This window comes from Lytechinus variegatus, chromosome 7 (assembly GCF_018143015.1).
Source record: "Lytechinus variegatus isolate NC3 chromosome 7, Lvar_3.0, whole genome shotgun sequence".
Lineage (NCBI taxonomy): Eukaryota > Metazoa > Echinodermata > Echinoidea > Temnopleuroida > Toxopneustidae > Lytechinus > Lytechinus variegatus.
In genome coordinates this window covers 9,864,752-9,888,115 of record NC_054746.1, presented here as the reverse complement: position 1 = coordinate 9,888,115, position 23,364 = coordinate 9,864,752, and the positions used below count along the sequence as shown (strand labels likewise).

General features: G+C 34.4%; 1 protein-coding gene across 4 annotated transcripts in view; it reads right to left on the bottom strand.

The window, feature by feature from the left end:
• LOC121418406 (pollen-specific leucine-rich repeat extensin-like protein 1) overlaps nt 1-22,463 on the bottom strand; it is an 82,747-nt gene extending 60,284 nt beyond the window's left edge. For 2 of the 4 annotated variants that reach the window (XM_041612247.1, XM_041612248.1), the window contains exons 1-2: nt 21,877-21,894; nt 5,365-5,534 (exon numbers count right to left, since the gene is read on the bottom strand). In XM_041612247.1, the coding sequence (XP_041468181.1) occupies nt 5,365-5,534; nt 21,877-21,879 (173 nt within the window). In that variant the 5' untranslated portion in view covers nt 21,880-21,894. Of the gene's footprint in view, nt 1-4,875; nt 4,968-5,364; nt 5,535-21,876; nt 21,895-22,377 lie in introns of those variants that run through there. The other 2 variants (XM_041612249.1, XM_041612250.1) reach the window with 2 other exon arrangements.
• Nucleotides 22,464-23,364: the final 901 nt, after the last annotated feature.

The window sequence follows — 23,364 nt, the reverse complement described above, 5'->3', positions numbered from 1 at the left end:
ACATGCACTTAATAATTCAAACCATAAAATGGTTGCTCGGGGGTGCTTGCCTCTTCTTCTTTGGTAAACCAAAACAACAAAGTAATTGCAGCAAAAATGATCATGCACTTTATTCGCAACAAGAGTGTAGCCCAGGAAATTGAATAGTTGTTATTTTTTTTATCAGGGAAAATCCTCTCACTCGCAAAACTCTTCATGGTAATGTTAAATGCCATATTGACACAATTTAGTTTCTATTTTAAAGGCAGTAAGACTGGCAATTCTTTTATACTAATTTGTCTATATGTGTAACGGTAAACGTTAGGCATTCCATATTTAACTATTATTATGATCATTTTTATTCTTCTAGAATAACGATGCTGTTCATGATCATCAGGGCCGGACTGGAGATACAATGGTGTCAGGATTGAACCTTCTTGAGGATTTTGTAGATGGAGATTCATTGAATCATGCTGCTAATTCCATCACTTCTCCCCAAACTAAAACTTCAAGAAAATAATGCAAAAAGAAAGAAGTGAACAGCAACAGAACAAGATAGAGGAACTCGAGCATGAAAACCACTATCACTGGTCGTGAGCATGGGGTGCACATGCATGAATAATGTTCTCTCATCCACTTATTCAAACCCGCATCTTCTTCCAAACTCCCATTTTACACACGCCCTCCTCATTCTCCCACCCTCCATTCCTGGAGCATTCATGTCCTTCGATCAGCTCTCAGCCCGGTGAAGAGGAAAATCAGAAAGAAGCTAAAGCAACACGTGCCAACATCACCCACTAAAACGTCTCTCTGACTCATCCCTCCTGAAAAGCTAGACAAACATGTCGTCCCATTTCTCTTTCTCTCGCGATCAATCGCTCGAACATTCTACAAAAAGAAAGATAAGATTCACAGGAAAGGACCTGACTTGGAACATTCTACACACTTGAAAGGAGACAAACTGTGGTGAACAAAAACAGGAGCTGTACATATTTTAAAGAACTTCAGACAAACCTCGCAAATTCTATAGCATTTCCATCCTTAAACCTGGGCATGATAAATTTCTGGAAACAAATAAGCTTAAAGGTAAATTCCAGTTGTGGGAACGATCTATAATGATCACCAAAGTGTGTGTTTGTATGAATAAAAAATATGTGCCAAAGGATAAACGTGGATTCTGTCACTTCCATCAGGTCTTTATTCCAGCAATAATAATACACTGTCCCACGTGTGCCTATCAGTGTTGGTGTGATCGTTTTTAGCTAGATATTATGATTTCACAAAGTTCAGTTTATGTAACTGTACCAGATCTAGATCCACGATGATATATCAATACTTAACCTTGGTTTTACAGACTTTCGCATGAAACCAGTGTTTTACTGCAACTACTTTCATTTAATACTAAATAGGTTCATTATTGCGGATTGAAATAATCGCTAGAGGGGACAATCTTTGTCACTTGATAAAGAGTTGCAGCGGCACTCGAAAGCTCGTGAACTTGTAAGCTAGTGAACACTTTTTGCGAGAGTGATCACGAATTTCCTAGAAAGCCAGTGAACACTTTTTGCGAGAGTGATCACGAATTTCCTTGTTGACCATAGTAGATTGCGAGACAAATGAATACCCTCTAGCGATTACTTTCATTTAGCTTTAAAATAACTGAGATAAGGACTGCTCAATGCAATAGGCCCTATGTGACAAATGATAAAAAAATAATTACCTGATTACAAATAAAGTCAAGTCTACATTTTGTGTAAATTCAAAAATATCTGTCACTGTCTTATTACAAATTACTTATAATTTGATGTGGATGTGGTTTCCTAAAAATAATAAATATGAGCCAAAATTTGTACATCCATCAAACCTTTCATCTAGTCATTTCTAAATTTGTGGTTTGTTATGAAGTACATGTATAATTGTGTATTAATTACAATTTCATAGTAGATATTATTGCAATTATATTGCAGACTAGTGCTGCAAAAGAGTCAACACTTAATATCAATGTTTTAATGTTTATTAAGATCAGCATAAAAAACGTTCTGCTTTGTTGGTTGGGTGGAAAAGGCATCTAAGCAACATATACTTGTAATTAGGAGATTAAACTATGTACATGTATGTTATCATACTCGGTCTTATATTGTGCCCGTCTGCATCAAAGTGTGTATGATAACCATGGAAACAACAGCACATTTTTAATAACAAAATGCCATGTTGAAAACTACATTGCACTTTAATCTGTTATTAACAAAACATCGAATTTAATTTTTTCGCTTGATTTAGTCAATTTCAGTAAAAATCTACTCTAAACATGTTTCAATTTCCTACAACAATCAGAAGTTCTGCTACATGTGACATATATATATACATTGTATTCTGTATGCAATGTGAATTTTAACTTTGCTGGTTTTGAGCTTTCAATGAATAAAATATACCATTAATATTCGTCATTTGCCATCTTTATGACGTGAATGAGAAAGCCTAAATTCCCAACCAACCTACACTATGTGTCTGACATTTATCATTGTCTACATATCATCTAAGAATGAAACACCAATACCATGAATGCAACGCTAAATTCCGAATTTCTTCTCCTAACTCCTGACATATAGTACCCATTATTTTTGAGAGCCGCATCATTTTCTTCCAATCAAACGGATAAATATATATGTATAAAAAAGGCCGAGTGTGAAAGATCTGCAAATGTATTACTTTGGAATGTTACCATGGCGACAGCACCAGGGCCATCACTGCCAATTTAGAAAGGATTCTAAAATGCCTCCGTGCTATTTTTTCTGACAATACGACTAATCTGGCATGAACCAGGGAAGAGGTAGGAAAAATATTTGTTAAAACCTGAAATCGTATTGCATGTGCAGTGCTAACCTCTCCACAGACTGCATGTATTATTGCTGGATAATTCTTTGAATGCAGTATTCAAGCCCAGTGAGGCTCACAGCTTAAAGGAATAAAGACAGAAATAAAATGTAATGGCAATAGAATGCTGATAACTTGATTTGCAAGTAATTGAATTATGAATTAAAATGCTATTCTCACACTGCCTGTAGTTTAATTCAATTAGATGAAAATTTCTAGGGTCTCCATATTCACAACATGCCTGCAGTGCCAGACGCAAGCACTTTATGTAGTAGTAGGTTTGATGCATAAATTAATTTGAGTAAAATGTGACAAATCGGGTATGATCATAGCAAAAGTTTTTCACAACACTACTTGTCTTTTTGCATTTATTGCGCCCCCAATTCTCATCTTCTCTCTCACCCACGCTCTCTCTCCTTTAAAAAAAAATGATTCCTAAAATTCTTTGTGTCTGTTTAGTTAGCTCATATAATTTTCTTTGAAAAAAAATCACAACACAAGAAGAAATTCCCACACATCCAGATAGAAAACAGGAAGAAGAGTTTGAAGGTTATGTGTACTCTATGAATTGTCTCTCCCTTTGCTATCAGCATTTCACAGAAATCATCAAAAAATGGTTGCTTAATTACATTTTTTCTGGTTGAGGGATGGGAAAACTACACATACATATCCTGACTTCATCTGAAAAAATAACCATCATCTGAAGAACCTTTCATTAAAAAGTTAAAATCACTGACTTGTTTGTCGAAGCCAATCAGATGCAAGGATTTTGGTAGCTTATAACAAAAAATAAATGAAAATCACTGACTATTTGTTACATGAAATACTCCCCTGATGGATATTGTTTAATGACTAAATGGATTTCAAGCCTTGGTTCATTAATTTAGGTTTGATAATCATGGCTCTGTCTAAATGATCTCTTCTTTGCTTGGTGGCTTCAGGATGCTTGGTTAAAATTTCAACTGGTTGCGACACGGATAGAGCAGTCTAGACGTATGTTCTTTCTTGAAGTCAGGCTTAAAGTTCCTCCATTTACATCGTCTGTATATCTCTCCGGCATGACGCTCTCAGTAAATGAACACTAATGAATAAGTCACCTTGCCAATGGAAAGTATATCATGTGAAGTCTCTATTTTTCTTACTGTACTCTTGCACAATGGCATCTCTACTGACAGGACTTACTGTAATTTAGGTAAAGTTGCTCAGAAAAATTTGCTCCATCCTTCATTCTCCTTCAGCATGTCAAATTAGAAATAATACCCCTAAAATCTGTTTGTATATTCATATTTAAATGTGCATTTATTTTATATAAGTGTTTGAAATAATTCAAATCTTCCCAGCACCAGATGATAAAAGTGTCTTTGTCACTGCCAACAAGCGATGCACATTATATGTAATATAAAACTATTCAGCATAAGAAACAAATATGGACCAGTTAATCTTTGTATTTTTTTAAATTAAAGATTCCCTGTATCTTTAATTGTAAAAAGTGTAAAATTCATTGATCCGTCTTATCTCATCATTTTTAAAGGGATATTAAATGAAAAATTAATGCTTTTTGGAGTGTTTATTCTTCCCTGCACTTTTTAATCTTATGACAGGAAGGGAGCGAGTTGGCTCAGTCATTTGTGTCAAACCAAAGGTCAAAGGTTGGAGGTTAGAAGCCTGTAATGTGTGTTAACCTGCCCTTCCTGTCTTGCAGACGTAGGCTACGTTAAGGTGAAAAAAACTGTGCCTCTTGGATAAGACGTTAAATGGAAGCCCAGTGTTGGGAAGGGAAACCTAATTTGCATGTTCTGCATGGTCCACTCGTAAAAATTACTACACAATAATACTTTATATTCCCACATGTACATGTACTTAATATAATACTCATGCATTATACTTTTGCTGGAGCTGCCTGCTCTCTGCATTCATCCAGCTCATTCTCTATGGAAAAAACACCAGCCTTTATTCTCAAGTTCCATACAAAAAACTTATTCCACAAAATTCCCTAGAAGATACGTCTTCGATGATACTTACGCATTATATTTTTGCTGGAGCAGCCTGTACTCCTCCCTGCAATCGTCCAGCTCATTCTCTATGTAAAGAGTACTCATTCACTCCCGAACCTACTACACAACATACTTATTCCCTACAAGATACATGTGCATGATGATACTCACGGATTATATTTTTGCTGGAGCAGCCTGTACTTCTCCTTGCATTCATCCAGCTCATTTTCTATGTAATGAGTACTCGTTCACTCCCGAACCTACCGCACAATATACTTATTCCCTAAAAAGATACATGTGCATGATACGCATTATATTTTTGCTGGAGCAGCCTGTACTCTGTAAAGAGTACTCGTTCACTCCCGAACCAACTGCACAATATACTTCTTCCCTAAAAAGATACATGTGCATGATGATACTCATGCATTATATTTTTGCTGAAGCAGCCTGTACTCCTCCCTGCCTACTGCACAATATACTTATTCCCTTCATGATACATGTTCATGACAATACTCACGCATTATATTTTTGCTGGAGCAGTCTGTACTCCTCCCTGCATTCGTCCAGCTCATTCTCTGTGTAGAGAGTACTCTGTAGGAACTCGCTCTCCATTAGGTTTATCCTCTGTTTACTCTCCTCTACCCGTTGCTTCAGAGTATAGTACTGTTCCTTGCTGCAGCCGCACACCTACGTATCAAGACAATGAAAATACAATGCAATTGAAAGATTCCCCAAAGAATGTTCTAGACACCTATGGTTCTTTTGGGTTTGTATTTAAGTTTGATTTCAGATGTAGAAATGTTCTTAGCTACAACTGCTCACCTACATAATAAAGACAATAAAAAAACAAAGCAATTTAAAGGTTCCTCTAATTATGTTCTGTAAACCAATGAGTCTTGTGGATCTCTTTGAATTACTCTCCTAACTCTGTTGCTTAAAAGGTAGATTAGTTCCTTGCTGCACCCAGCACACACACACCTACATTACAAACAAAAAATTATGAAATAAATAGGTTCCTAAAACAAATTATCTTGTGGATTTGCATCTTATAGTATCTCCTACATCCTTTGTTTCAAAAAGTAGTACTGTTTATTCACTGCAACCACACACCTGTTTAAAAATAAGAAAATAATGTACTTTGAGAAGATAGGATGAACACTTTTAGTAATTGGAGATTAGAATGCAACATACTAAGATCATCGCTTTCCGAAATATCCAGTAACTAAATTAGGCATTTGTGAGATAAGCATTCGGAAGGTTTGTTTTAAAGGAAAATAAAAAAACATTATTGCAATAAAGAAACCAGTTTCATCTTGTGCAAGGAAACCCATCAAATTTTGATGTGCGATGAAATGTCATGCAGTGAAATGTTTCAAAAAGGAGTAAAATCAATTGTGAAATAAATATAAATAAACACAACATCAGCAGGGATAGTTTGTGTCTAGACAAAGCAAACTAAGAGAAAAAAATTATGTGATTTTTTTCTGTTTCTTTCTGTCACGGACAGACAAATTTGCATAAACATGAATATAAAAATGTGGTATGACCATTCCTGGACAATATTTCCCATTTTTTTGTATTTTATCTATAATTACTTGCAAACAAAACTCAAGGCAATCTAATGATTGTCAAAATAGGACCAAATCAATATTTCTCAAAAGCGTCCATCCGTAACAGCAGTGTTCAACACCCCTATTCGAAAGTGAGTGATTCCAGTTGCTTTCCGGACCTTACCAAATAAAAAATATGGATTTTAGTAACCTTAGATATCAATGAAATATCTGGCATTGATTACATCATAAGAATATAAAAATGAATTTTTTTTACCCCAATGCTCATGTTAACTGATCAGGCTCAGTCGAGGATTCTGTTTTGAGCATTGGCGGTAACTTTTCCTTTGCTTTTCTCAGACCTCAAACAATTATTCATCTCTATATTCCATCATATCCTCTCTATCATATATCAAATTGATATTGGAAGAAATCTGAGACTTCAAGTGTATACCTGAAACTCAAATTCAAATGTACACACTCCATGAAACAGAATGAGATGCGCGCAGAATAGCTGGAGGCCCCCTGAACGGACGACGATCGAATAACACAACAACCCACGTACACCCTACGCAAAGCGACGGGGACATACATAATGGGATAGCTTGCACCTTCCCCTTGTATACACACATACACAGGTTTCTCCCACGTAGACGTCCCCTTCATACGACATCGCCGCTTATAAAAAGAAGACGGCAAAAATGAAAAGGCCAGAGCGGTACTGCACTTGTGTGCACCCGTTCTGATGGGGTATGACGGAGTCCGCACACTGAATCACGTCTAATCAGGGCTGAAAATCAATGAAGACCGGCGGATTATGCCTACTGGCTAAGAACAAGGCTTAGGCTTTGCTGAGCTTAGACAGCATGGTGGGTGCAAGAAGGGGTTACTGAGGCAGTACTCCTCTCTGACTTAAACTGCACTTAAGAATCTTTAGAATCTATATGCAATATCCCTGCGGATGAGAAAGTCATCATATTAAAACTCCCTTTACTATGCTATGGCATTGTAAGTTTTGATTGATATCACATTTTTAAAATCTATCAAAATAAATCAAGACAATTCACAACAAGTGGGAAATATTTGATACTTGATGTTTCCATGTAATGCATTGGAAATGAGATTTTTAAGGCAGTCACATACACTGACTCTATACCATAGGAAATGTGTAAGTTAACCGATGTTATCTTCTGCTGATGTAGATATACTATAATGATCCTCACTTAGGGGTTGTTGCAAGAAAATATTTGCAATCGATTGCAAATATTCTGCTGCAATTCTACAATTGATAGATCAATTTCATTTGTACCAAATCAGTTAATACAATGCTTGTTTCTAGCAGCAGATTACCAATCAATCGCAAATTTGCAATTAGTTGCAAGATATATAATTGATTCAGGTCCTAAAATTACCTTGCAATCAATTGCAATATTCTTGAAACACCCCATTAGACTACAACTTTCATACTTGTGGGCTATATGTTACTCATTACAATGGATGATTCAAATATTTTATCCTAATTTGAAAATTAATGCATCATAATTATGAGGAAAATGTCATGGTCATTATGATTTTTGTGATAGAATTTTATGTATTGGCTTTTGTGAGCAATTATCATCAAAGGAAATTGAATTTCAAGGGATTAGATTGTCAGGATCAGGAACAAGAGTGTCAAGAAGCATTTCATCTTAATATATTGCTATTCAACTTTACAAAAATTTCTTTCTCAATGAACAAGTCATCCTTGAGGATAAAAGAAAAAGGATAATTTCTGTTTTCCTAAATGTCTCTTTCTTGGTAAACATTTATTATCTTTTTTATCTTGCTCAAAGTTTTTTAACAGCAAATCATAAAATATGGTGATTATGGGCAAAATAGCATTAATGAAAGGTCCCTCGTGACAGAATAAAATGTCAATGTTGCATTTTCTATATTCATCTGCTTGATATAATACCTCAGGGCAAATCGTGACATAATGAAATATCACAATTTATATTTAGATATAACTCCAAGCGATAAATTCAAAGGAATACAGCTGAACATCGTGTGGAGAGAATATAATATTTTTCAACAAATTTATTGAGTATAAAATGTATTTTTAATTGTTTTTTCCATAAAATTTTGATATAATTAAATGTCAAAATTTATTTAGATCGAAATCCTTGCAATAAATGCAAGGAAATGCACTATTACATGGTGAACGTGGTAGGGGGATTATTATTTAAATTCATTTTCATTATCTATTTTTCATTATCTATTTTTCATTGAATTTATTTCAATTTAATTATTGCCATCAAATTCTGATATAACATGTCACAATCTGTCACAATGTCACAATGGATGAAGATCTTAGCATAAATGCAAGGGAATAAAGGTAAATTATTCCCATGATCCCCCTCCACTGCCCCCCCCCCCCCTCCTGTATTTTACACTTGCTGTTACTGGAGATTTCATGTACTTGTTTTCTTCCTAATAAGTAAAAAACAAACGCCACATGCAAAAATTTATCAAAAAGAAACGAGTAAGATTGACACCACATCTGAGGAAAAGATGTTATAGGAAAGAAGCGGTGCACATCTTTGAGTTTGAGTCCTGCCTTTCTGTGAGTCATGTTCACACCAGAGTGCTGCAGCATGACGTCGCTATTGTTCAAACTGCTAGCAATTGCTTTCTGAAGGCAAGAAAAGGGTTCAAGCACTAGGCAAGAGATTATGCATATGAAATAAAGCAATTGCTGAAGCATGATATTTTGCTTTGCTAGTTATTGCTTGTGCTTGAAGCAATTGCTGGCAAGCAATTGATAGGTGTTATGCATCTGACCCATTATCAAGCAAGAGCATTTGAATTCATAGGCATACCTTGTATCAGTATGCCTTCAGCCTGCCTGCAATACATGTCTTTCACTCAGGAGGTGTCATAACGCCAATGGGGCGCAACAAAACATCCCTCAACACGGCATCCATACTGCTATCTCATTATCGCCATTTTAGAATAAGCCCCAGCCTAAGCCACTGATCACTGTTCATTCATGAAAATGTCCTCGTTAATTTGTAAGCCAATGTGTCATCAAGTCACCCACCAAAGGAGATGGCAGATGTTTGTCATGGAAACTCGTCGTCGTCGGGAGACGTTTCCATACAGAATTGAACATACATGCATGCTCTGGTTGTGGAATGAGACCCTCTATATATTGCATCAATAACCATACATGTATCATGGCTAGGCCAAGACACATGTTATGATGCGAGTGTGTCATGTGGAACAGATCCTACAGTATATAAATTGCTGTTTTTGTTTGCAATTTTAAAATTAGCTTCATACGGATCCTCGTTCTAATGAATTCCATGATATATGAACTATTCAATATTATCACACTTTAGATCATAATTACTTGGAGGCAAGTCTGTATACATGAAGGGTTTATTTTCTGGAAATGGGAGATACGATTCCAAAATTTAAGCCAAATACAAATTCAACTTACAAATTAAAAAATGTTAAGATATGTTATTAATACTTACAATATGGATGACTATAATGCAAAGCATTTTCATGATTAACAAATGAATAGTAGGTCTATATCTTCTTTTCTTAAAATGACATACTCTGATATAAAGAAACAAGAGTGTCGCTAATACGAGCACATAATATTGAATTATATGAGCCTAGGTTAAGTTAATCTGAAGTTATCGCATTTACAAGAAAAAGTTAACAGATGGACACTTAGCATGATATCATAATACATCCAGTAGGATGGGCGTTCATATAAAGAAAATAATTTAAGGGGTAAACTATGATTTGTATTGATTTTTATTTTAAAAAAAATTGGTTGAGAAAATTTATACTAAGATCAATAAAGCAACATGACCTTAAAATTCCTTTAACTTCTGACATACACCCATGTATTTTCCTGATAATGGAAAGTCAATGTCCATGATGGCAAAGTCAGTGAGAAGCCTGAATGGGACCGTCAATGGATGTGGGCAAATGACAATGATTAAAATGCCATCAAGGAATTTAGTCATCTTTGACTCATTATCAGTAATGTGAGATGAGATCGAGATAGTTCCCTTTGGTACTTTTAGGAGTAGCATGTTCACACACAACTACCTGAGTCAGAGTAAACATCAGGGGGGTGTTTCACAAAGATTTAAGTATGACTTAGGTCGCACTTAAAGGTCGACGCGTACATGATATGCAACGTGCAATCTTATTGATCAATACGCAGTAGTGCGCGTCCTCTTGGCATGATCTGACCAATGCTGTCATGCCATTTATACTGCGCGCAACTAGACATTTAAGTGCGACTCTAAGTCATACTTAAATCTTTGTGAAACACCCCCCTGGATCCTGTAACACAAGGCTTAGTGATTAATTGTACAGTTGATTTTGACGATTGCACATTGTAGTCAATGTAATCGATCGTAAAACAATGGTTCTACTATCATTGCAAAGTTTTGTATTATGGGCACAAGAAATAGCCAATTTAGTGAAAGAATGTGCCATGAACACACAAGCTTTGCTTTTAGTGGACCCCTCATTTCCATTTATGCTCAATTCTATACTTTTTTTTATGAAGTAAGAATGCTAGTCTGTAAAATTGTATCTGATTTATATTACATTGTATAATGTTTTGAATTGAAATGGAATAAAGAAATGAATTGAAAAAGCAGGGATATATGTCCAGAAAGAAGTTCTTTTAAAAAAGAATGAGGCAATTTTTGTGTGGCATCCGTTTGTGCTCTTATAATCGAGGAGGTATTTTTTGCTGTGACATCAAATTTGACTTGTGTCAAAGAACGCAATGAATGCAATGATGTTTATGACATCACAATCCAAAAAAATTTGCATAAACTTCGTTGAAATGTATACCTTTAAATATAAATCATATATGCCTCTTACATGTAAATTTAAATTCAGCAGATTTTTTTTTGTAAATGGTAACTTATTTTCATTAGCTTATAACAAGTGAAAATCACGCACTACTTGTTTCATGAAATGCTCCCCAGGTCTGTATAATCAAAATAAATTGGTGATTGATTTTTTTTCACCGACAACTGTTATAAGCCACTGAAATCCTTGCATCTCATTGGCTAAGAATAAATTTGCTGGTGAAAATCACAGACAAGAGGCTTCACGAAATATTCCTATGGAGTAGGTATGTACAGTATATTGATCAATCTATCATATTCTAACCTCCAGCCATAGCATAATACCTAGCGGGAACATGCCAGTGCATAATCTATAGGACAGTGTTATCTACTGCTGATGTAGACATACTGGATTTTGTTAACATTATGAAATCCATAGCATTATACATGAATGTATTTTTTATTGTACATCAGTCATCCCTCATGACTGCATTGACTATAATGTGGATACAATGTCAGTACAATATGTTTAAAGATATCTCAATGGTTGTATATATCTACTGATGATGTATGAAATATTTGCCTGAATTCACAAAGGTAGTTTTTTTTTTAAACAATCAGTCGAACCCATGGTTTTTGCAGGTTTCCTGGATGAATTGAGCTTATTTATCATGTATGTTTACAAATCGTCGCACGCACCACGAACCGTCCTGCGCACTTCGATGCGAAAGTTAGTTTGGCAGAAAACACATTTAAAGAAAAGCTTTTTTTTTAAAAAGCTTTTTAAAAAAAAAAAGCTTTTTTTTTAAAGTGAACCTACAAGGAGAGCAAATTATTTACTGGTTTATTCGTTCAAAAGTTCAGGTTCCAAAGTTTCATCCTGTATCTTTATATTTTCTTTAAGTGAATTATTTACGCTACAGTGGGCATCGTAACAGAGCGGACAGTTCGTGGTGAAATCGCGAGGCGCGATAGCGCACTGTATCTATTCCAGAGAGGACGGTTCGTGGTGCGTGCGACAAAATGTCCAATGCTCAATGCACATGTTTGTCACAGTGCGCCATATTGATGCCTGTTCCCATGGTCGAGCATGCCGCTTTATTCATTAGTCCACTGTTTTGAATTAAGGAGTCCACACTTCAAAACAAAGGACTCATGAATAAAATAGCATACTTAACCATGGCAACAGGATTCAATTTGCACACTGTGACAAAAGCGCACATCAGCATTGGACCATTTTAACGTACACCATAAATAAGCATGACTCATACAGGAAATCTGCAAAAACCATGGGTTCAACCGATTGTTAAAAAAAAACTACCTTAGTGAATTCAGGCCAAAGTGTTTCTACATCATCAGTAGATAAATACAACCATTTCATTTCATTCATTTCATTCGTTTATTTCCATTTTCAACAATTACAGTTTCTTCTGTACATGTTGACATATATAAATAACAAAACATATTTCAATTATTCCTGTACAGAAAATTATATTCAAGATTATTACAAATCAGGTTGAAAATGGAGGAGGCTGCTAAAAAGCGGAGCTTGTAGAGTGCAGCCTCCTAATAAATATTCTTGCAGTTGTTTAGCATATAAAAAAAATATGGTACCAACTTGAGCATGACCAGTTGAATTAAAAAGAAAAATTGGAAATAAAAATAGAAAAGGAAATAAGAAAAAGAGAGATTAAAGGTCTCCAGAATCCAGCCCCAGCACTCACAGACGGACCTCGCCGATCAACAGGAAAACGAAAGAGATGTATAAGTGTACGTGACATGATAAACATGTTTGATTAAAAAAATACAAGAGCTTGAGTGATGAAGAGTTAAATTCAATGGTTATCTTGAAGAAATTTTTTGAACTTATATTTGAAAGAATTAAGGCTTGGAGATCCTTTGATGCTACTATTGATAGTTCCCCAGAGTCTAGGGCCTTCGAAAGTAAAAATTGATTTTGCAAGGATGGTCCGGGGTAGTGGTAAATGAAATTCATCGGATTGACGTGTGGGATATTTGTGAAGGGTTTTGTTTTTGTTAAATGAAAAATTAAATATGGGTGGTAACATATTATTGTTTAACTGATACATGAATTGACCTAAATTATATTGGTACAGTGTTTTTATTTTTAGAATGTTATTGTTTAAAAACAACTCATCTGTGTGAGATCTCCAGGACAAGTTGAAAATAACACGCAATGCCTTCTTTTGTAAAAGCAATATTCTATCTAGGTAGGTTGAGTGTGTGTTTCCCCAAACAATTGCTCCATAATTTAGATATGGTAAAATTAATGTTGAATAAAGCATTTTTAGGGAGGAAGTTGGAAGAAAAAACTTAACTTTGTTGATAACACCAATATTGCGTGAAATTGTGCGACATATAGAGTCAATATGCGATTTCCAAGATAATTTGTTGTCTATTATGAGGCCTAAAAATTTAGTTGTAGTAACAACTTCAATGTCTACATTGTCTAATTTGATATTAAATGGCAATTGTTCTAAAGAATTGCTAAAAAGCATGCATTTCGTTTTTTGAACATTTATTGACAATTTGTTAGCCTTAATCCATTGTACCAATTTATCCAGTTCAGTGTTCAGTACATTAATTAAAATATTGGGGTTAGGATGAGAGTAGAGTACATTTGAATCATCTGCAAAAAGGACATAAGATAATATTTCAGAGGAGTTCTGGATGTCATTTATATAGATAATAAATAAAAGAGGGCCCAGGAGGCTACCTTGGGGAACACCCCAGTTAACATTTTGTAGAGAAGAATTTTGTTCATTTATGCTTACGAATTGTTTGCGATTTACAAGGTAGTTTCTGAACCACTCCAAGGCCTTCCCACGAACTCCATAATTTTCAAGTTTGTAGAGCAGTATCTCATGATTTATGGTGTCGAAGGCCTTGGAGAGGTCCAGAAAAACACCTATTGTATGTTCAAAGTTGTCAATAGCTTTTGTGATTTTGTCAATAAATGAGAGAGTGGCATGAGATGTACTATGTTTTTGGCGAAATCCAAATTGAAAATCGGAAATTATATCATATTTATTCAAAAATTTTAATAATCTTGTGTAGATTACCTTTTCCATAACTTTTGACAAAGTAGGTAATAAGGCTATTGGTCTATAGTTACATACATTAATCTTTTCTCCTTTTTTGTGCACTGGTATTATTTTTGATATTTTCATACTGTCAGGCACTACGCCATTACTTAAAGAAAGGTTGAATATGTATACTAATGGGTCAACAATGTATTCTATAACATTTTTTAATAAAATATTGTCAATACCATCGTGACCACAGCTTTTTTTGTTTTTTAAGTTGTTCACTATATCTATTATTTCATTTCTATGTACAGGTACTAAAAATAAAGAATTTGGATTTGGTTGGTGAATGAAATCCGTATATTTCTTTTGGGTTAAAGGTATATTATCTGCAAGACTTTTTCCAATTTGTGTGAAGTATTGATTGAATATATCAGCTATACGAAAAGAATCGTGTATTTCAACATTATTGTGCTTTATTGTTTTTATGCGTTCTTTTGTGCTTTGTTTATTTATGGCAGTGTTTATTGTTTTCCATGTTTTATTGATGTCGTGTTTGAAACGAATTAATTGATTTGTGAAATATTTTCGTTTTTCACTCCGCAATAGTTTAGTGAGGGTATTTTTATATGTAGTATATTTACGATGTGACTTTTCTGAGCGACTGATTTTATCAGCATAGTACAAGTTATTTTTGCGATTTATTGATCGTAGTATTGATTTCGATATCCATGGAAGTCTTGGACTCTTTTTATAATTATTACATTTACTAACCAATGGTACATGTCTATCTAAATGTGAAGTAAAAATTTTCATGAATATATTATATGCTGCATTAGTATCTTGAGAACTGAACACCTCAGACCAATCCGCGTCTTCAAGACCATCTTTCAAGCTCTGTAAATTATTTGGTGTTAGTCGTCGGAATTTATGTTGCTGGGTATCTTTTTTTGCTAACCTAAAGGGAGTTCTTGAAAATATCGGGAAATGGTCAGAGATATCAGATAAAATTATTCCAGACTCGGGTAAAGGAGAGACATTACTAAAAATATTATCAATAAGGGTTGCAGATTGGTTAGTAACCCGAGTGGGTTTTGTTATCAATGGTAAAAATGATGATGTAAGCATGATATCCAAAAATTCATGCGATCTATTGTGGTTAGATTTAGATATGTCTATATTAAAGTCACCTACCACATAACAGTCTTTATTATAAAAAACCGGATTTTGTAGAAAATCTTGCAAGTATTCAAAAAAATAATTTGTGTTGGAGTTAGGAGGTCTATAAAATACTGCGATCAGTATGTTTTTAGAGTTTGGTACCCAAATTTCAATGATAAGAGACTCTACAATTTCATTCATACAACTAAGATCATTGTGAGTAAAATATTCTAGCTGTTCATTGATATAGATACCTACCCCTCCTCCCCGTCTATTACCCCTATGGTTTTCTACAAACGTATAACCAGAAAGTGAATATAAACCATCAGATTCCTGAGATAACCATGTCTCAGTTAGCGCGATTATGGACATTTTATTATGTGAAGATGAATCGGATAAAAGGCGTAAATTGTCGAAATTAGAGCTCAAACTCCTTATATTCATGTGCATTATTGAAAGTGTATGTGTAGATTTATCAAGTGAATTAAATTGATTTATTGTAAAGTAATTTGAACTTGGATAATTATTGTCGTTAATTTCATTTAAATCAGTAGCTAAATTCATCTCCATTGATACAAGATTTTCAAACGAAGAATTGCAGTTAGTATCTTGGGTTTCGTTGTTCGGCCTAAACAAATTGAAAAACTCATCATCATTCAACGCTGAAAAGGGGAAATTTTCAATCACTGGGAATTGAAAGAGAAAAACACGAAATGCAAAAAATTCGCTTCCTGTAGAGATCGACGAGACCGCGTGCTCGTGTCAGCAAGGCAAAGACCTGGAGAGAATAATAATTAGATAAAGAAAAACTGGTTATACACATTCCTATGAAGAAAAGGAACACAAACACATGAGAAGTCATCAGATAATCATTGGCAATTGTATTATACGATGTCAATTGCATTGTAAATATTTTGTACTAAATAAGCATAAAAGGGTTGGGTGAGCTCCCGTGAATAAAACAAGCTGGGAAGCCTCCCCTGTATAGAATAGGATAAGGGATAACACAAATTCAAATTATTATGGGCATGCTTCCCCGAAAACTGAATGAAGGTGGAAAGGCATTCGAATGTAGTTATGGTGTTCGTACATTTAAATATAACTTGAACTCTTACACCTGGTATAACAATTTGTTTGCCTTGTTCGAAATACCGTTGAATTAATGAATAAAAAGAATAATCATCTGAGATCCAGACTATGTTCACACTGTACATTAATCATTGTTGATTTGTCAAAAACATTAATTTTACTAAAGCTATCTGTTTTTTTAGGTAGAATGGTTGCTGCTTTTACAAAAAAATATGTCTTCTATACGTCCTCAGTGAACAGAATAAACCTACATGACAATTACAAAGTTCTTTCCTCTTTTGACCTTACAGAGCAATGTACACTTATGATTATGATTAATAATTATTTGTTTTCCTTCTTTTTTCTTATTCTCCAAAACAAAAAAAAGTCTTTATAAATAATGGACAAGCATGGCGTGTACGCAAAGGTTAAAACAAGATAGTCATTGAATCCAAAATTTCAAAATAACTCCAATATGAGCAGTTTACTGGATAATTTAGGATTCATCAAAATCACAGGGTTTTTTTTTAATATAAGACTTAGTATGATATATTCCTTTTTTTTTACTCCGAAACGAACCGAGAGATTTTATTTTAAGTCCACCGGCAAAATGTTAATCTTGTTTATGTGTATACATTTCCGGAGAAATGAATAAAAGGAATATTTTACTGAGATCTAGGTCATGTTCACACTTAAGTAATCAAAAATAAGTCTAGAGTATTCAAGCACCAATAGATCACTGGATCAATTAATACTCCTCAAAGATTTCTGAAAATCTTCTCTTTTTTGAAATTCAGAGTTACAATCAATGTTTCTGTTTGAACTCTTAAAAAAAATGTACATTTATAAATATACCACAAAGTTAGGAACCAATTCTAAAATTTGACCGACACCTATAAAACACATCGTTATCATGTTTCAATTACCGGATAAATTATTTGGACAAAAAGAATGTTCTGCTGGCTACAGGTCATGTTCATAATGTAGAATGAAAAAATAAATCTAATTCAATTCATCATTGAACTAGCTTACATCTTCTTTCCAATACTATTTACAACAAAAATGAAAAGAAAAAATCATCATAAATGATCATGTTCTTTCCTCCATTGGTTTGAAGTAAAAGTACCATGATTAACATGATTAAAATCTATATTTTTATCAAAAGAGCTTGTGTTAATCATGTGAATGACTATGTCAATACAAACTGTAATCAATTGTAATACAAGAGGTCAAACATTTCTATGCACATGATGATATAAATGAATCAAGATTCAAATTCAAAGACATGTCTAGAATGCTCATGACCGACCGTTTATTGGATTGTGAACCCATCATGCTCACAGAGCATTATTATGAGAAATTAAGGCCACGAAGGTGAAAAAACAATTCCAAGTTTCAACTTGCACTAAGCATGTCCACTTCCTACTCAGTTGAAGTTTTGAATCTTAATTCAGAGTTTATAATAAAAGATCTAGATGAAAATGTTCTTCTACTATCTTTAAAAAAAAAACTCATACAGGCATAGAACTATACTTTCTCTCCCATTGCTTTCATAAACAGTAAATAAGAAAATGTTGTTTTCTCTACGGCTTATGTTAAAATTCTAAGTTACAACTTACAAAATCATTTACCACTTTCCAATGATTATTTTTACATAAATTTAAAGGAAAATGAGAATGTTATATGAATACTATGCATGTAGCACTGCCAGGAGTTAGACAAGTTAAAGATATTCAATACTTAACTTCCTGTAAATTTTTAGCAAAAAGTCACTTTTTTTTAAATGCACATATATTCTGACATAATTTTTTTTTGTAAATTAATAGGCCCTAGAGGAAAGAAATGAAAAAAATAAAATCATCTTAAATGATCATGTTCTTTCCTCAATTGGTCTAAAGTAAAAGCACCAAGTTTCAAGCTGCACTAAGCATGTCCACTTCCTACTCAGTTGAAGTTTTAAAACTAATCCAGAGGAGTTTATAATAAAAGATCTAGATAAAAGTGTTCTTTTACTATCTTTGAAAAAAAAAAGAAATCACAGTCATAGAACTATACTTTCTCTCCCATTGCTTTCATAAAGAGTAAGATGAAGAAATGCTGTTTCCTCTATGGCTTACGTTAAAATTCTAAGTTACATGTAGATCTTACAAAATCATTTACCACTTTCTAATGATTATTTTTCTTAAATTTAAAGGAAAATGAGAATGTTATATGAATACTAAAACACCGCCAGGAGTTAGACAAGTTATAGATATTCAATGCTTATACTTCCTATAAATTGCAGCAAAAAAAATATTCTCTCTCTCCTTTGGCCATCGAGGTAATTTCTTGCACACGTGTGTCAACAAAGATATAGATGAGAACATTTGGGTTTATATTTACATTTGGGTTTATATTGAGATATCTTTAGAGATATCATTGAGATATCTTTAGAAATAGCGCAATGCAATAAACGTATACTGACATTGTATCCACATTATAGTGAATGTAGTCATGAGGGATGACTAATGTACAATTAAAAAAATACATTCATGTATAATGTTATGGATTTCATAATGTGAACATTATGTCCAGTAAGTCCAGTGTGTCTACATCAGCAGTAGATAACACTCTCCGCAAGTCTCTTTCAATTTAATTTAAAGTGATTTCTTAACCTCCAATTGTTGTTTTTTTCGTCTTTTTTGTTGATATCAACAAATTAATACATTAGGCCTACAATGCCTACACTTCAAACACAATTAAGGCTACTTTTTTAGTATGAATTACCTAAAAATATTATTGTTTGTAATTATTATTCATAATAAAGGGGTGCATATAATATTTTGTGGAAATTGCAGAAGTTTGCAAAATTAATTTACACTAAAAAGTTCAGAAATCAAATGGATATGGATCATCTGTGCTTGGTGATCAGCCATACTAGGGATATAAGTTAAACCCGGAGGATTACTTTCAGATCTGAAATGATTTAAATCTAAATCTTAATCATCTAGCCAACTGGGTCCCGTCTTACAAAGAGTTATGTTCGGTCTGATCAATCAAAACTATGGAAAGCCAGCAAAGTCAACATCTAGAAATAAGAATGCATGTTTTTTTAAACATATTTTCTAGATATGATGTATAATCACAGATTCACTGTTTACTTGACAATTCAGTATGCTTCTCTTTGCTTTCAAAGGACATTGCACAAATTTCCTAAAGAAAAAATTATGACATTGATGGATTTCCATATACTGTACTTCAGGTTGATCGGATCAATCCTAACTCTTTGAAAGACAGGGGCCCGGATCTGGATCTACTTTTAATCCATTATATTAAGATATTAAGATACAACCTTGGAATATGATTTCAATCATAACTTGTAATCATTACTCGTTGATTTCTTACTTTCCTTTTTGTGTGTAATAGTATAATACTATTTAGGTCAATGATATTTGTATTTAGCATAATACACAGGGCACGCTCATAAATCTATAAAGACATCTTCAATGTATTTCTTCAACTCTAATCTAATTGGTATAAATGCAAAGAGAGAGTGGAGAGTAATTCCAGCTATATATAAATAAGAAACATGTATAAATCACACGTTTGTATATTTGGTTCTCTACATACGTCATACGGCCGCAGAACAGGCACCTGAGCAAATGGGAGGCTCGCTGAAGAACAGCTTAAAAAGAAAACATTCTCCCACTTCATTAAACTGACTTCCTTTCCTCTGGGGTAGTACTTCTGGATGAAGAAAACCTCTGACACCTGATTCATTCGTTTCCATGGCAACAGAATACGGGGAAAGGAAATGGGAGTTGGAGACAGGAGGCTTGTGTTTTAGGGAGATATCTTGATATAGCTTAATTCCTGCTTGTCTGGTCCAAGAGAGGATTTCGATTCAAACAATTGCACGGACTGTGGTTTTAATCAGACAGACAGCATTCGACCATGCACTCCAAAGATCCATCTTATTAAAGATTTTGTCCAAGTGTGGGAATAAGAGCTAGATCACTTTATCTATAGTTCTCTTCAGGCTTTCCACAAAATAAATCATTTGCTAGAAACCACTCAAATACAATTAAACAGGCTTTCTTTCTCAGCAGACTGATAAAGGGCCCGTAACACAAAGCTTAGCGATCATCTTACAACATGCTTTAACGATTGAATGCATTGACTACAATGTACAATCAATTGTGAAAATCAAACATACAATTAGTCTCTAACCTTTGTGTTACGGATCTTGGAGGGTAATGCTAACCAGAATTAAAGTCTATTTTCACAACTTGATAGATTCTACCTAGTTTCATATTGAAAACTTCACACTTGCAAGGGTTCTAGAAATTTCCAAAATCCAATCCTGCAAAACCATTCGGAAAATATTCCACATTCATCTTCATAACGTACATGCCAGTTTCATATTCAAGAGAGGCTACAGAGCCCTATGCAGATTAAACCAGTGAGGAAAAATGAAATGCTGAAGAAATTACCACATATTCATCTCATATCAAATGTGTTAACTATAGACACTTGCATGAGTCAAATCTTCATTGCTTTCCAAGGATCATTACTCCCATCAAGGTTTCCTCAGAAGTAAGATTCTGATAATCCATCAGTGATTTTTAAACTATCCTAAACCTTGGATGTACTTCACACACAAGCAAATCACAGTACGCAAAAATTTAAAGCACTTCAAAACAAAAATATATTTGTTTTATATTGATATGACATAATATTCAGAAAATATATATTTCACAAATTTTTCCTTTCCCTTTCATTAATTTGTTTTTATTTGGTTGTAAAACTTTTGAGGGACCAATCTCCCCCCCCCCCACCTGTACACCAGTGTTCAGTTCTATATCAAAATAAGAACTAACAAAAAATCAAATATAAGAACATATTAATACAGAAATGTGTGTGCAACCGATTGCAATTACAGAAAGGCAATGAAATGTTATTCATTTAGGTACAAATGTGAAGTAAATAAACCAATAATTAATCAATTAATTAATACTATTCATTCCTGATATCCATTCTTTAAAAAAATTACATGCATGAACATTTTGTTCACACATGCACACTTCATGTTCTACATGATTGAATGACTGATTGGTTGTTTCATTACACTAAAAGTACTCCCAAACCCAAAATGTCTCTGAATCTTTAATATCAATGCATTACTTTTTGATGGCATTTCAAATCCCATGAGCATTTCATAGTTTGGAAGTGTACCTATCATCTAATTTTCATCTCGTTGCCGAGCAACATTTATAATGTAGACAGCACGTCGCATATGAGTCATCCCTTTGCGACCGACCTGAAGAGCAAATCACTTTTAATTATAAATACATACCATGTACTACTCAACCTCATAAAGCACATTAGAGGATAGTAGAAAGTGAAGCAAAGAAAGATCACTCTGCCCTGGCCATTTGCATGATTTCAGGTGATTTGGCCACCGTTGAACAGCAAAGGAAAACTGATTTTTATGGCCAGGAGGAGAGCGAGAGTTGAATTAAAGATGAACTCCCTGTGACATGTACATGTACGGAAAGCACCCATCAGGCGATGCGTGTTGGTAATACTACAGCTCGTAAAGCCAGCGTGTATTACACAGTGCAATTCAGCTTCCAATACACATCGGCACACAGCATGTTCAGTACAATGCATACAGTATATGTCTAGAGCCCACATGTTGATCAATACCATCACAGCTCATCCACCCAACCCATAAATCAGGCCACTGCTCCCGTCTCCCATCAAATAAAACTCAAATCTTCTCAAATTCTTCACGTACATGCAAGCAAGGTGTATCAAATGCCGCCATACACAGGTTAATACGGTATATACTCACCCCGAAAATATGACAGCCAATTTTCTCCCAAGTTACTGCTGCAGCCTTTTACCCACTTTAGCAGGGAGGAGGCAGCATAATTTATTCTGACTCTGTGTGCGCTTTATCAAAACGACAATTCACCTCGGGCTCCATTAAGGGATTCCCGTAAGCCAAACAGCATTTTGTTTCTTCTACAACAGCCCCTATACAGATAAACAGCATTCAATCAATTATTCCAAATGACTTGCATTGTATAATTCCACTAGATGGATGGACTGAGTATTAAAAGCTGATTAATGCATCGAGTGGATGACGACATGTCCCTCGACCCCACTTAATTTACATATTAACTTCCACGCCGTTAGCATCATTCGTTTCCCATTAGCTGAACTTATTAGATGAATTTTTTCAAGGGATTAGAAAATTATGATTTCTACTTCAGTACTTACTTTAAAAGGTCTAATTTGACAAAGTTGTTTTTCTCTTTGCAGTAAATGAGATTCATTATACCACCATCATGCAAAAGTTCATGACTCACCAAGTGAGGTCTAGTTATGGGGGGGGGGGCGCTCTCCTTATAATGTCCAGCTCTTTCTTGTGGTAGATTAATATCCTGCAACTAGGGCAACATATAATATGCCCACCAGTACTGCAGAAAATTGAGATATTGGTCAAGAAAGTGAAAGTAAAAGGTAGCGAATTGACCTTATCATTTTGACCTCAAATCGATTGGCTTCCTGGGATCCAAACACCCAAAATTATTTGAGCGTAGCTTAAGTTAAACAGAATTAATCGCATTTACAAGGACTTCAGAAGGGTAGAATGAAAGCATGTCACCGTGACCTTGACCTTTGATATTTTGACCTCAAAATCAATTGACTTCTTAGGATCTATGCTAGTATCATGCAAACCAAATCATATGAACCCATCTAAAGTCAAACTGAAGTAATCACGTTCACAAGGAAAAATTAACAGACGGACGGACACCAAGCGTGATACCATAAT